At 48.3% G+C, this 14,020-nt stretch overlaps 1 protein-coding gene across 3 annotated transcripts in view; it reads left to right on the plus strand.

The window, feature by feature from the left end:
- The window catches only part of INPP5J (inositol polyphosphate-5-phosphatase J), a 372,973-nt gene that overhangs the window by 349,150 nt on the left and 9,803 nt on the right, over positions 1 to 14,020 (plus strand). For all 3 annotated transcript variants that reach the window (XM_085636028.1, XM_085636026.1, XM_085636027.1), the window contains 2 exons: positions 3,552 to 3,638; positions 12,811 to 12,915. In XM_085636028.1, the coding sequence (XP_085492154.1) occupies positions 3,552 to 3,638; positions 12,811 to 12,915 (192 nt within the window). The remainder of the gene's footprint in view (positions 1 to 3,551; positions 3,639 to 12,810; positions 12,916 to 14,020) is intronic.

Here is a 14,020-nt window from a genome sequence, read left to right on the forward strand (position 1 = left end):
TACACCTCCAAAAGTCACCATGCCTCCCCTCAGCCACAAGTAAACACCGCCCCTGCACTCCTGACTCACTCTTCCCTCAACATACAGCGCCGATCTGTACCACTCCCTACCCCTGGCGCACAGTGACCACCTCTCCGACCCGCGCCCTCTCAGAGATGAATCGTGAGAGAGAGGCTCTCTCTCACGATTCATCATGCCCTCCCTTCCCATGACCACCAGAATACCTCCAGCTCGCCACCTCACATGGCTTACCTCCACCCAGACCAAAGCACACACCATCTACAATAACATCCTCACCCAACCTTCCCCACGCCCCCGGCTCCTCACCCCCACGGGCTGGGATACATTCCTACGCCTGATCTGCCCTCCTCCCCAGGGCTCCCCACACCCTCGTCCAATGGCTCACCTTCCCTCGGGTTCACTCTGCAGTAGCACACGCTGACCTCCTCACTCCCCCTCCCCATGCCCTGACCCTCGGGCTGCTCACCTCGCAGCTGGCACCAAAGGTTGCACACTGGCATGCTATCCTCTGCAAGCCGGCCTTTCTTGCCCAGGGTCTCTAGGCGCACCGGTGCATGGCCTCGGCCGGTCTCGGTGCTGCTCGCTGCACGCCGGGCACGGGTGCTGCCACCCCTCCTGCCGCCAGTGATGCGTGGTGCTTCTGTAACCCCTTCGCTGCAGGACTCGCGGGCACTGCGCATGCGCGCGCATGCGAGCCTCCGGAGGTGCCAGATCTGGACTATTAAAACAAGCTCGATTCTCCTGGAAAAAAGTTCTAAACAAGCACAAGACCTACCAGAAGAGCCCGAAACAAGGCCGACCCCACACAAAGGCGAGACTGGGTTAGAAAGGAAAAGAGTATAAGAACAACCATTCAGCGTGCATCACATTGGATTTAGCACGCCTCAGTCGTTCATGCGCCAAATCCCTGCCAGGGGCCGCCACGAATATGTATTGTATCCGATTCCTCGTGGTGGCCCCTGGGGTTTGGTGGCCCTGTGCAGGTGCACAGCTTGCACATGCCTAAGGCCGCCCCTGGAAGCAGGGACCTAACATTGCAGACGTGACCCAGAGCCCCGTGCCTCAGAGCCCTGATCTTTCATGAGCAGTAAAGATAGGGTCGTATTATAGTATAGAACTGACCTTATGTAAATTATGAGAAGACGTGCTCTTTAGGTCAAAACATAGCACCACCCTCATGTAAATTATAGGAAGAAGTTATCCTCACGCCACATCATAGCAGTGACCATATGCACATGACAGGAAATGCATCTTCGGGTCACATCATAGCAGCAGCCTTATGTAAATTATAGGAAAGTTACCTTCAGGTCACATCATAGCATCTTAGCAACGACCTTACGTAAATGGTGGGAAAGTTATCTACAGGTGACATCATAGCAGTATCCTTAAGTACATGACTGGAAGAAGTTACCCTCCGGTCACATTATAGCAGTGACCTTATGTAAATGGTGGGAAAGTTATCTACAGGTGACATCATAGCAGTATCCTTAAGTAAATGACTGGAAGAAGTTACCCTCCGGTCACATCATAGCATCTTAGCAACGACCTTATGTAAATGGTGGGAAAGTTATCTACAGGTGACATCATAGCAGTATCCTTAAGTAAATGACTGGAAGAAGTTACCCTCCGGTCACATCATAGCAGTGACCTTATGTAAATAAAGGAAGCAGTTTTCTTCAGCTGCTGACCCTTGAAGAACCACAGGGAGAGGCGCCCTCCAAGTAATGACATTCACTGGACAAAAGGAACAGTCTGTTGGAAAGCGGAGACTGCAGAATCAGTCTCTTCACTGCACTGGACATCAACGTACGACAGTCAATCAATCAATCAATCAGTATTTGTAGAGCGTGGCTAATGACACGCAAGGGTATCCAGGTGCTAGGTTGCGTCCTCCCTTTACATCACTGATCCCAGATGTTGAATAGGAGTAGGTTAACTTATAGGGTTGACGTCCCATCGTAGCATTGACCCTAAATGTGTTTAGAACGGGTTGCATCACGGCACTGCCTTGAAAACAAAGCACTTCACAGAACCGAGTGCACCAAGGCAAAGAACTAAAGGTGTAATATGTCACCTGACAGCCCCATTACCATATGTGGAATAAGAACAGGTCACTTCAGTTCACTGTCCCTCAGCGTAAGATGGACATCACAGCACTGACCCTCAGCGTAAGATGGACATCACATCACTGACCCTCAGTGAACAGCGCAGCACTGACCCTCAGCGTAAGATGGACATCACAGCACTGACCCTCAGCGTAAGATGGACATCACAGCACTGACCCTCAGCGTAAGATGGACATCACAGCACTGACCCTCAGTGAACAGTGTAGCACTGACCCTCTGCAAAGGGTGAACATCAAGGCATTGATCCTCTGCGTAGCATGAATGTCGCAGTACTGACTGTCTCTTCAAAGTAGGAAGAGGCTGCCTCTGTGTACAGTCCCTCACTAAGGGCCCTAGAGTACACTCGCAGCGCAGATCTACAGTTTAGGACAGATGTCACCTGCAACATTCTTTCATAGTGTAAAGAAGAGGCCAGCTTAATGGACTACTTTGAGTGTAAGATGCAAATCTGGTGAGATGGACCACCAGGTGGGCTGACTGAAACCAAGGGAATGAATGTTTTAGTATATAAAAGCATTAGGGTGTGAGGATAGTATGAACAAACCGGCTCTTAGCGAGGATCAGTAGAACTGGCACACTGACAGCACTGACGGGGATTGGCTAGGGAGGGGCAACTGGCCTCTGATGGAGAGGAGAAGGTTGGGTGAGCAGACTCCAGACAGAGGACAGCGTGGGTAGGTTGGTTCCTGAGCCAGAAAGCATTAGATGACTGTGCTGACCAAAGAAAGGTAGATAGAGGGTTGCGGCAGAGTATAGGGTCACTGAAGTGACCCAGAGAGAACGGAGCTGGCATGGTGTATGCCCTTAATCCTGATGCAGAGAGGTTTGACCTCACAGACCCCAGAGGCAGAGGACAGCTTGGGTGCATCTGCTCCTGAGTCAGAAAACATTAGATGAATCTGTTTACCAGAGAAGGTGAGAGACATAGGATTTGATGGCTGCAGTGACCCAGAGAGGCGATCATGAAGCGCGTGGCCTTAACCTTGACGGAGAGGATATGACTGGTGTATTGTACCTGAGAGAGAGACTAGTACATGTCTTTTGACCCTTGTGAAGACTAGAAATGATATGTTGAGTGCCTTTTTGGGAGAAAGATTGTCTTGCTTGGAAAAACGTGGACATTTTAAAGTTTAGCAAAAAGTCATCAACTTCATTGTGGTCAGAAATCAATACTGAGCCATCTCCTGGACTCATGTTGTTGAGAGGCATGCGTTTTAATGGGCACCAATGTGTCTTTTTATGTTATCTGTGGAGAGCTACATTATACAACATGTGGTTATCTGGGCTTCAGAGGGCAGGCTATCGACTGGTTACTATTTGGTTGCCTAATGTGTGACAAGCAGCACGCTGCAGTAATGCCCTCTGCCAACATCTTGGTTGATCACTTTATTTTCCTTTTCTCAGGTGGGATTCAAGCATCACAAAGATTATGTAGCATATGTATGGGCCAAACATGAAGAGGACTTGGATGGAGTGAGGCATCGACATCAGGTGGGTCACCTGGAGTGAACTGGGAATGTGGCTGATGGTAAATGTTAGGTCTCCGGGAAGGCGGCGAGCAGAGCAAGATAACACTGTGTGCGACCACCAGTATTAGGGAAGACAGCTCTATGCAGGAGATCCGGAGGCTGGCTAACAGGTCTATGCATTGGTGTTTTGCTCACACAGCTGTATACTGCCAAAGTAGCTAAATATTGAGAAAATATAACCACTCTAAAATCAAAGCCCTGGGAATTGTGGGTAGAAAGACCTTTATTTCAAAGTTATTGAAAACTCAGCAAGGGTATAATGCAAATCAAATTCGGAGGCTGGCTCTTCAATAAAATATCTGTTTCACACTTACAGGGATATAGAGCATCCTATCAAAATTCTACATGAGAGAATCCAAGTCTTTACTGTGAGTAAAATGTTACAAATGAAGGAAAGGAGCAATCTTAATCAGTCAGTAGGACCTTCTGCCCAAGGGGGTGTGGGAGGGGACCCTAGTGTTTCCATCCCTTCTTTCTTTTCCTGCAAATGTCATTGAAGTTGGTCAGACCTGGAAGGTAAGGTAAGGAGGCACTGCCTGGCTCCTAGAAGCGTGTCACTGTAGGTGGAGGTGTCTAGCAGTACTTTGGTGGACTTCTAGTGTATCGTTGTAGTTTATTGTCAGGTATCTACAGCAGCTTCATTATATCATTTGACTGTTCCATATGCTATGCCTTAAGAGTATGCTGAGTTTGCCCCCTACTGTTGCTTCATTGTGGGACACCTCTGCACGGAAGCTCCAATTCATGGTGCAACATCTCATACAGATAGTCAACACAATGGTAAGGTAGGTCAACAAAGGGCTCCGGCATATGGATAGGAGGTCTTCATATGTAAGCTCCAGGGTCTGATGAGAATGTTCTATACAGGTGCCCCAGACATGGTGGGACTTCTGAGTGCAGAAGCTCCAGAGTATGGCGAGAGAGCTCTCTGCAAGTGCTCCACATGTGATGAGACAGCAATAGTCATGAGCTTCAAGCTGTTGTGAGAAGTTACATATAGGGGCTGTACGTAGGGTATGCCAACTTCATATAGGTGTTGCAGAACACCCAAAGCTTTGGTTAGACTGCTCATTCGGAGCTCTCAGGCTTGCTGAGCAGGCTCCATACATGAACTCCCATAATTGTGTGATGTCTCTCGATAGGAGCTTTGGTCTCTGATGAGACTATAGAGTGCAGTAGTGCCAGGGTACGGTGGGACAGCGTGTAGAAGAGCTTCGGCTATGTTAGACACCTCAAAACAAGAACTCATGAAGTGGTGAGACAGCGATGTAGATGAGTTCCAGGGCATTGTGCGGTAGTTCTATGTAGGAGCTGCACGTGTGGTCAGAGAGCTCTGTATAGGTGCAGGAGGTGTTATGAGTGTGCGAAGTACTGAATCTCCAACCGTTTGTGAGACGGATGTGCACAGGAGCTCAAAGTATGGTGAGGCGGCTATAGTCTGGAGCTCCAGGTATAGGGAGATGACTCTGCAGTGGCACTCGATCAATGCCGAGATAGCTCATGCAGAAACGCCAGGGTATGGGGAAAGCTTTGTGCAGCTGCATCATGTATGGCAAGACTGCTGAGTACAAATGTCCTGTTATTGTGAGACAGTTCCACACAAGTACCAGGTGTGCAACACCATTAGTGCAAATGTCAGTAACCCTCCCCAGCAACTTTGGTAAATAACAGCTCTCAAGCTACATCCTCTGTACAGTCAGTTCAGTTCAGGATGTGGCGAGATTGTGTATGCTGGTGCTTACTCTTTGCTGAGATGGCTCAGTACATGTGCTTAAGGCAGGGTGACAGAGCTCATAGAGGTGCCCAAGGTATGGTGGGACAGCAGAGTAAGGAAGCTCTATAATATCATGAGAAACAGAACTCAAGCTAGGGTGAAATAGCTGTAGAAAAGATCTCCAGGCCGCAATGAGACAGTTGTATGCAGGAGCAGCAGGCCTGGGAAGTCATCTCTATTCAGGCTCTCTGGGTGCAGTGACACTGTTGAGTGCAGAAGCTCCAGAGGTCTGGAGCATAGCCTTGTGCAGAATTTTTTAAAAAAAAGGAAATAGTTCTATACAGGGGGGATAGGTATGGCGAGTGAAGCTGATGAGCATCAAGCTCATGAGCATGTGAGACTTTAGATTAAAGTATGCCAGCTACATAGAGGGCTCTACAAAGGTGCTCTAATCATGGAAGAGTGCAGAAGAGTGAGATTTGAGTATTATGAAGCAATTCATATATATATATATATGTTCACTGAAAAACCATAGGTTTCAGGGACGTTATAGTTAGTTGGACATTTCTCTCATACAAAACCATAGTTATTTCAGCTAACTATAACTTGCGCACCCGCAATGCACTTCTGATGACATCACATATTACATCATTCATAACATGGTCAGTGACATACTGATGACATCTCAAATGACATCACTGATGACATCATCCACGTGAATATCTGTGCAAATGCGCCCCGTGCCACGTTTTAAGCTGGGGGATTAAGTCCCCTTGAATCCTGAGGGTCCCTGGGGTCCAACTAGCCCACCAGGTACCTCCAGTAAGCGCCACACAGCTGCGTTGTAGATAGGTGTAAAAAGGGGCGTCGCCTAGGACCACTTCTCTGCAACACAGCCCTGTGTCGCGTACTGGAGGTACCTGGTGGGCTAGATAGCCCCCAGGGACTCTCGGGATTCATGGGGAACAAATTCCCCACCTTAAAACGCGCCACGGGGTGTGTTTGCACAGTGGTGCAGGGAGGGGGCGGGGCCTCCGGCAATTTGCCGGTTCCTTTTTTTTAAAAAATGTTGGAGAGGGGGGCTGGGTGGCCCCCCTTCCCTTGGCCACTTTTGGCCCCAGGAACCCATCCCCCGGGGCTTTGCACTTTTTTTTTCTTTCTGAAGGGGGGCAGCGTGGCCCCCCTCCTCAGGCCAATTATGGCCCCGGGGACTCCATCCCCGAGGTCGGCATGCCTTTTTAAAAAGATTTTTAAAATGTATTTAAAGGGGAAGGGGGCCGCGTGGACGCCCTCCCAGGCCACTCCTGGCCCCAGGGACCCTATCCCCGGGGCCTGGCCTCTCCGTTGGGGACCATGGGAGGAGCCTCAATTCCCCCACGTTACCACCGGCACCCAGCCTACTGCGGGAACCAGCATTGCTTTTCCACAAGGGGAGCTGCAGACATGCAGCTCCCCTTGTGGAAAAGCAATCTGCTTTGGATTTTGGAAGCAATAGCAGGAAACCTGCTCTCGCTTCCAAAATCCAAACCAGTGTTTGCTATGACGCCCTGCCATAGCAAACAGCAGTGTCTCGGGGTGGGCGGTCCCCATGGCCATGGAGGGCTCCAGGAGGGGGGTCGCGCGGCCCCCTCCCAACCATTGCAAAGCCCCAGGGAGGTGGTGGTCCCCGTAGTTACATGTAAAAAAAAACCGTGGAGGTAGCGGTCCCTGGGGCAGCGTGGGGGGATTGGGACCCCCCCATGTTTTTTTTTAACAGCCCCGGGGAGGTGGCAGTCCCCGGGGGCCCCCGCTAATGAATTTATAGTGCCCCGGGAACTTTTGTTGGCCCTGGGGGTCCTTGTGGAACCTCCTGAGCAGGCCTAGGGGTCAGGGTGTTTATACCATGCCCCCTTTTCTTCTTTTTGAATCTTTTTTCTACTGTTTTCTTGTGCGTGTGTGTGTGTGTGTGTATATATATATAGTTATAGTTAGGACCTAGTTTCCATAGGAAAAGTGTTTTTTGATTTGCCAATATCTTTGGCGCCATTTGACGAATCTTCGCGACATTTTTGAAACTAATGAGGCTGTCCAATCAGCTCCTGTCTTGGAAGTTTCAAGCTGATTCATCAAGTGGGGGCCGAGAAAAAAGGGGGGTCCCAAAATGCTTTTTCTCCATGTTAATATCCATAGGAAATTTCTGTTGCAGCTACAGCCCGAACTGCTAAACGGAATTGCATTAAATTTGGCAGAGAGGTAGCTCTTGGTCCAGAGTGTACTCTTTGCTTTAAATAGTGTAAATCCGTTCAGTAGTTCCAGAGAAATTAAAAAATAAACAAAAGTTCGATATCTGGTGACCGCGGTGGATCCGCGAACCCTCCCGAGCACGAGCTTCACACTGATTGGCTGCCAACACTTCAAACCAAGAAGTATTGGCAGCCATCTTGTGACTTGGTAAAACCGAGTCACAAGAAAAAAGGGATCAAAATGATAAAAAAACGAAAAGGGAGCAGGGTACTGCCTAGAAAAAAATGAAGCGCAGTGTTCCGTGCTTCGTTATAATGAGCCCCCAGGTGGGCCAGGTCCCGGGGGCAGTCATGCATGTTTATGCGGGGGCCCCCCGCAGTCCAGGGGACGGCCACCTCCCTGGGGTGATACTTATTGAAATACGGGGCTTTGCAGACCCCCGCAGCCCTGAGGATCACCAACTCCCCTTTGCTTTATTATTATTTATATTTAAGTGTGGGGGGCTCCTGCCCCCCTCATGCAGCCCCAGGGACCACCACCTCCCCGGGGCTTTAATTAACAAATGCAGGGGGCACATGGCCCCCCTGCAGCCCCGGGGACCGCCATCTCCCCGGGGCTCTACTTAAAATAAAGGAGTGTGGGGCGCTCGAGCCCCCGCACACGCCCAGGGGACCACCACCCCCCAGGGCACTAATTAAAAGAAGGTAGGGGTCTGTTATAGACCCCCAGCCCCGGGTACCACCACCTCCCCGGAGCTTTGCATACGAAGGGAGGGGGGCCGCACGGTCCCCCTCCTGGAGCCCTCTATGGCCCTGGGGACCGCCACCCCCCAGAGCCAGCTCCAGCAATGTCCCGGGGTGCCCACCCCTGGGACATTGCAGTTTGCTGTGGCTGGGCTGAGGCACGGCTCCTGGGAGCGCCGGACATAATGGATGAGGTCTCCGGGGCCAAAAGTGGCCCAAGGAAGCGGGGACACGTTGCCCCCCTCCCAAATAATTAATTAAAAAAATTAAAAAACAAGGCCATGCCCCGGGGGATGGAGTCCCCGGGCCGAAATCCGCCTCGGAAGGAGGGCCGCGCAGCCCCCTTCCCGTTTTAAACTAAGCAAACAAAAAAAACAATATCTCAGGTGCTGGGGGATGGGGTCCCCAGGGCCCAAAAATAATTAAGGAGAGGGGGGCCACACAGGGACCCTCAGTAGGCAAGGGGACTTCAACCCCCAACCAAGAGTGCACCAGGAAGCGCGTTTGCAGAGTGGTGCAGAAAGGGGGTGTGGCCTGTGTCCACCTCTCAGCAATCCCACTATATGGGGCTTACTGGAGGTGTCAGGTAGGCTAGTTAGCCTTTAAGGACCCCCAGCATCGAAGGGGACTTTATCCCCATCCAAGAGCGTGCCAGGGAGCACGTTTGCAGAATGGTGGGCAAAGGGGGAATGGCTGGCTATGAGAACTTAGCAATCCTGCTGTGCGGGACTTACTGGAGGTAATAAGAGGGGTAGTTGGCCCCCAAGTACTCCTCCTGATACCTCAAGTAAGTCCCACACAATAGGATTGCTAAGAGGTCTTCGGAGGCCACGCCCCCTTTCTCCACCACTCTGCAAACTCGCATCCTGGCACACTACGGGTTGCGGGATGAAGTCCACTTTACTCCTGAGGGACTTTGGCGGGCCAAGAAGCCCTCCTCGTACCTCCTGTAAGTCCTACACAGCAGAATTTCTGAGCACTGGTTAGAGGCCCAGCCCCCTTTCTGCACCACTCTGCAAACGCCATTACTACATTATAGTTAGTAATTAGTATTTAAAAAACCATAGACATTCACTGAAAAACCATAGTTTTTAGGGCCGTTATAGTTAGTAATTAGCATTTAAAAAAACCTTAGAAATTCACTGAAAAAACCACAGGTTTCAGGGACGTTACAGTTAGTTGGACATTTCACTCGTACAAAACCAGAGAAATTCAGCCGTTATAGTTAGTTAAGCTAACTATAACTCGCGCCCCCGCAATGCACTGCTGATGATGTCCCATATTACATCACTCATGGCATGGTCAGTGACATCAATGATGACATCTCAAATGACATCACTGATGACATCATCCGGTTAATATCTGATGCACCTCCTCACACTCTAATATAACCTTTCATACACCCATCTTTTTTGTAAAAATGTCTGTTGGAAACAAGGGTTTTAATGTGTAACTACATTTCCCAGAATGCTTCATTATAGGCACAAGTAAGAATGCTGTACATATAGACAAAGTAAAGAGGGACTCACCTAACCGTGAACAAGACTTGACAGTCGAAACGTATTGGTGTTGGTGTACCGAATAAACCGATGTACCGATGCCTGCATCCATTTGAGAGAGTGTGCTGGATCCGATTTGTGGAAAATAAATATGCACACACGCACGCACACACACACACACACACACACACACACACACACACACACACCCTTACCCTTCCCCTTCCCCCGATGATTTTATCTTCCCTGGGACATTAGTATTGTTGCTCTCTTGCTAAGATTGCGCTGTACAAAGACCAGGACATACATATAATCATACATACATATTGGGCTTCCGGATATTAATGAATAGGCTTTACACAGGATAAACAGTGAATAGTAAGACAACTAGACACAGGCCCTCCAAATATTTGAAAATAGCTAAGTACAGATGCTCATGACTGTGATGAGACAGCTGTGTACATGTACTTCCAGTTCTGGTGAGACAGCTCTGTAAGGTGCTCACAGTAAGCTAAGGCATCTGCAGAGAGGAGCTCTAGGCCATGAGACGGCACAAGTCAGGGCCGGACTGACTATAGCGGGTCAGTTTTGGACCCCTGGGGGGCCGGTTTTGTTACCGGGGGTCCGCAATATCGCCCCCCCTGTAACAAAATCGGCGAAACCGGCCCTCGCAAACTGCTCGGCTGCACTCACCCTCACCCCAGGGGGGGCGGGCAGAGCAGTTTGCCAGGGCCGGTTTCTGTTCCCAGTCCGGCCCTGGCTCGAGTCAGAGCCCTGGTGTCTGGTGAGTCTGATCTGTACAGGAGTTTCGGACAGGGACAAAAAATAGACCAGGGCAGCAAAAAAAGGGGACTCCATTAGCGAAGCAGATAGCTGCAAAAAAAGTGGTAATATCACGTAAATCAACAGTGAAACCAGCCCACCTGTCCGTAAAACTGGCCATCAACTGCTAAAAAACCTGCCTAAGCACTGATCTTTCAGAGAAGACCATCAGGCATTGCTCGATTGCCCTACAGGCCCGGCCAACCCTGATTTCAGGTGAAGCCAGGAGCGTAAGAAAACACCCCCACTGCAGGCTGTGATGCAGCGCGGAATGCAAAATCCCTCCCTTCGTCACAGATCATAGATCACACTCAATCACTACATTTGCTGGTGGGGCCCATAACACCAACATTCATCCTCTATTAACCTGTATTCAAGGAGGCGATTGTTCCACTCGCTGTAATGGAAAGAAGTACTCATTTATCTGTAATGAACAATAGATTTCCCTATCTTTCTCTATTTATTAAGGCCTAAACTTCACCTTTAGTACTCCTCCCATGAATAGGCCATGAATCAGCTAGCTGCTGGTTGAAGTGATCTATAAATTATTTACATAAATACACTTTTCATAATAACGACCCAACACAGTTCTTGTAATAAATCTTAAATCTTTATCTAAATAATTGAAAATCGAATCTTTTGTTTAATCAAGCAGTAGACCATCATATTTACCTATTCTGGCTAAAAGTCGTCCTCTAAGTCAAAATCTTGGTCATCAGTTCATACTGTCAGATTCTTAGGAAACAGCTGTCCTGCAGTGTCACCGTCCTCTCCGTCAGCATAACGTCAGCAAATCGAAATCTTCTGAAGGGTCTCGAGCTTCTAACCTCTCTAATCTATGGTGTTTTATAGTAAAATTACATTCCAAAAGTAACGAGTAATATTTTTAAATGCTTCTGATTGGTCCGTTAAAATGGTTCAACAGCTTTCCCACGCGGAAAATGTGTCTTTAGATATAGTTCATAATTTCTTCGGAAAAGTATCTTCTATTGTTTCTTTCAGAGCAGCTGGCTGGTAGCCCGGAGTGTCCTTGAGTGGCACAGTTGAGTTAGGGTCGCGTAGAGGCCACTGCTGCTGATGGTGACGCATGCGCACTTCACCCAGAGACCTTCACAATAGAGTTGTGTTCGTCAAATAGGAATGTCGGCCATTTTGTGGCCACCAAATGGTCAACTTAAGCAAAGAAACACAAAAACGTAATTAATACATGGAAATGACTAATAAAATGTTATCCCCTTACAAATACCCATATGTGTGTGTATTTATCTAGCAGAAGCAACACTTAATGCGGGTTATATTCACATTAATAAAGCACAAATCACGAATACATCACAGAAGCAACATATATTCATGCAAAATTCTAATTATCTATGATCAATTTGCATATACAATTTAGTTTACATATTAGTTAGGCCATGCAAATGCAATTCCCACTTGTATTCTTATTAGTAAGGTTGGTTAAATTCCACAGCAATCCAATTAATACAATTACGATTAGTTAATTATTCTTATTAATAGAAACATGCAAACTGGAGAGGGTATACAAAATTTTTAAAATAAAACCCGCTCCAGCACTGGTGCCATATTTACTGCTTGTGAATAGACATAAACTGTAAAACCCTGAACAGAAGGAGGTACTAAAGGACTTATTTTTTTATCTCGAAGAAGAGAGAGAAAGGACAAAGAAGAAGAGAAAGATAGGAGAATAGCGACAAAGGAGAAAGCGGAGAGGAAAAAGAACAGGGTGAGAGAGATTTGGAGAGCGAGACAGGATATATTGTGTAGTGCGAGAAAGCCGTGAGATCGAATCAAACCAGACATTCGACATTGGTGTTAGCAGGCCCCTAAAGAAAAAACTTGCACCCTCTATTATTATGATTCACAGCACATTTGGCACTGGACAGCGCTGCCCAGAGCTCTAGAGTATAGGGGAATCCTCTGTACAGGATATAGTTAGACATCTCGGTAGAAGAACTGCAGAGAGGCGACGCTGCTCTGTAGAGAATGTTGATAACATGACCTGAAAGCTGTACAGATGAGCACCAGTTATCAAGGCACAAGATTAGATTTCTTCACGTGAGAGCTCCCCCTGGCGCCTCCCCCTGTAATATCTTCATTTTTTCCTCGTTTCAGGTCACGTTTAATGAAGAGTCGCTGCCGAAGGGAACAAGCGAGTACATTCTCGGTTACTATAGCAACAACCTTGGCACTTTGGTGGGGGTGACTGAGCCTTTTCAGGTCAGATGTTTCCTAGAAATACTTTTTCTTTCCTTTTATGTTTTTTTACTGTACACAGCAAAGCTTTATTAGCGTGCTTACGTGGTTATTTACATTATGCACTAGACAAAAAGGGTTGCCCTTTTATTGTGTGGGGTTTTCATATTGTGCAAAGGTATTTTGGTGCCGTGTTAGGGCCTTGCTTTAGCTGCTCTCTGTTTGTCCTTATTACTTTTCTGATCCCCCGTGTGCTCTCTAACTCTGAATTTGACGGGACATTTCACAGTCGCTGCCCTGCCCTATACATTATTTACGTTTGCAGTTGCCCATAGCGTGACCTCGGCCCAAGGGCACTGGAGCACTTTACATGAGCACCAGTTACATAACCCAGTCAGATTTTGTTTTTAGGCAGGGGGAGATTAAGTGATGTGCCGTGGTGGGTAACCAAAAAGACACCTCTGCACACTGGGCACTTCTCACACGATTGCAGGGTTTGAGCTTGACAGTAAGAGTTGGTTTTCGGTTGAAAGATGGGCGATCCTGGCCCATTATAATAAATTCCAGGCGCCAAAACACAACCCGGTGCGCCACACAAAGCTGGGGGAATGTCCCGTGGCCCTCAGAGATTTGGTCCTTCTGAGGCCTAGCATCATGGGCCTTCTGAACTAGACACAGCTATGTTTGTGCTGAGTATATTCAGCACGTTGTTTAATCTGGAACTGACAGCGGTTGCCATGATGAAGGCAATAGATGCCCAGACCATGGCAATTATTTTTATAGACACATCATAAGAGAAGATCCACCATGGATCAGCCATTATCAAGGTAATGACCCAAGTGTTTACTTGAAAGGGGACCGAGTGACCAGGCCAAAGACACTGTGAGTGAGATTAAGATGAAATTATTTATTGGACTTTAGAAGCGTGCCAAATAGTATCGCCTTCTTGAGTTAAAGCCGGCTATGCTTCACGCGTTCCTCGAGTCTTTCAGTGTCTAGAAGAAGCTTGACGCACTGGGATGGCCTGGGCACTGATCCAGAAAGGACCCTAGCATCAGATCATGCCCATGGTTCAGGACAGTTGAGTCTGGAGACATGCAGGGGGAAGTGGGGAGCGCTGCAGCACCCT

Source organism: Triturus cristatus, chromosome 11 (genome assembly GCF_964204655.1).
Source record: "Triturus cristatus chromosome 11, aTriCri1.1, whole genome shotgun sequence".
In the NCBI taxonomy this organism is placed as follows: domain Eukaryota; kingdom Metazoa; phylum Chordata; class Amphibia; order Caudata; family Salamandridae; genus Triturus; species Triturus cristatus.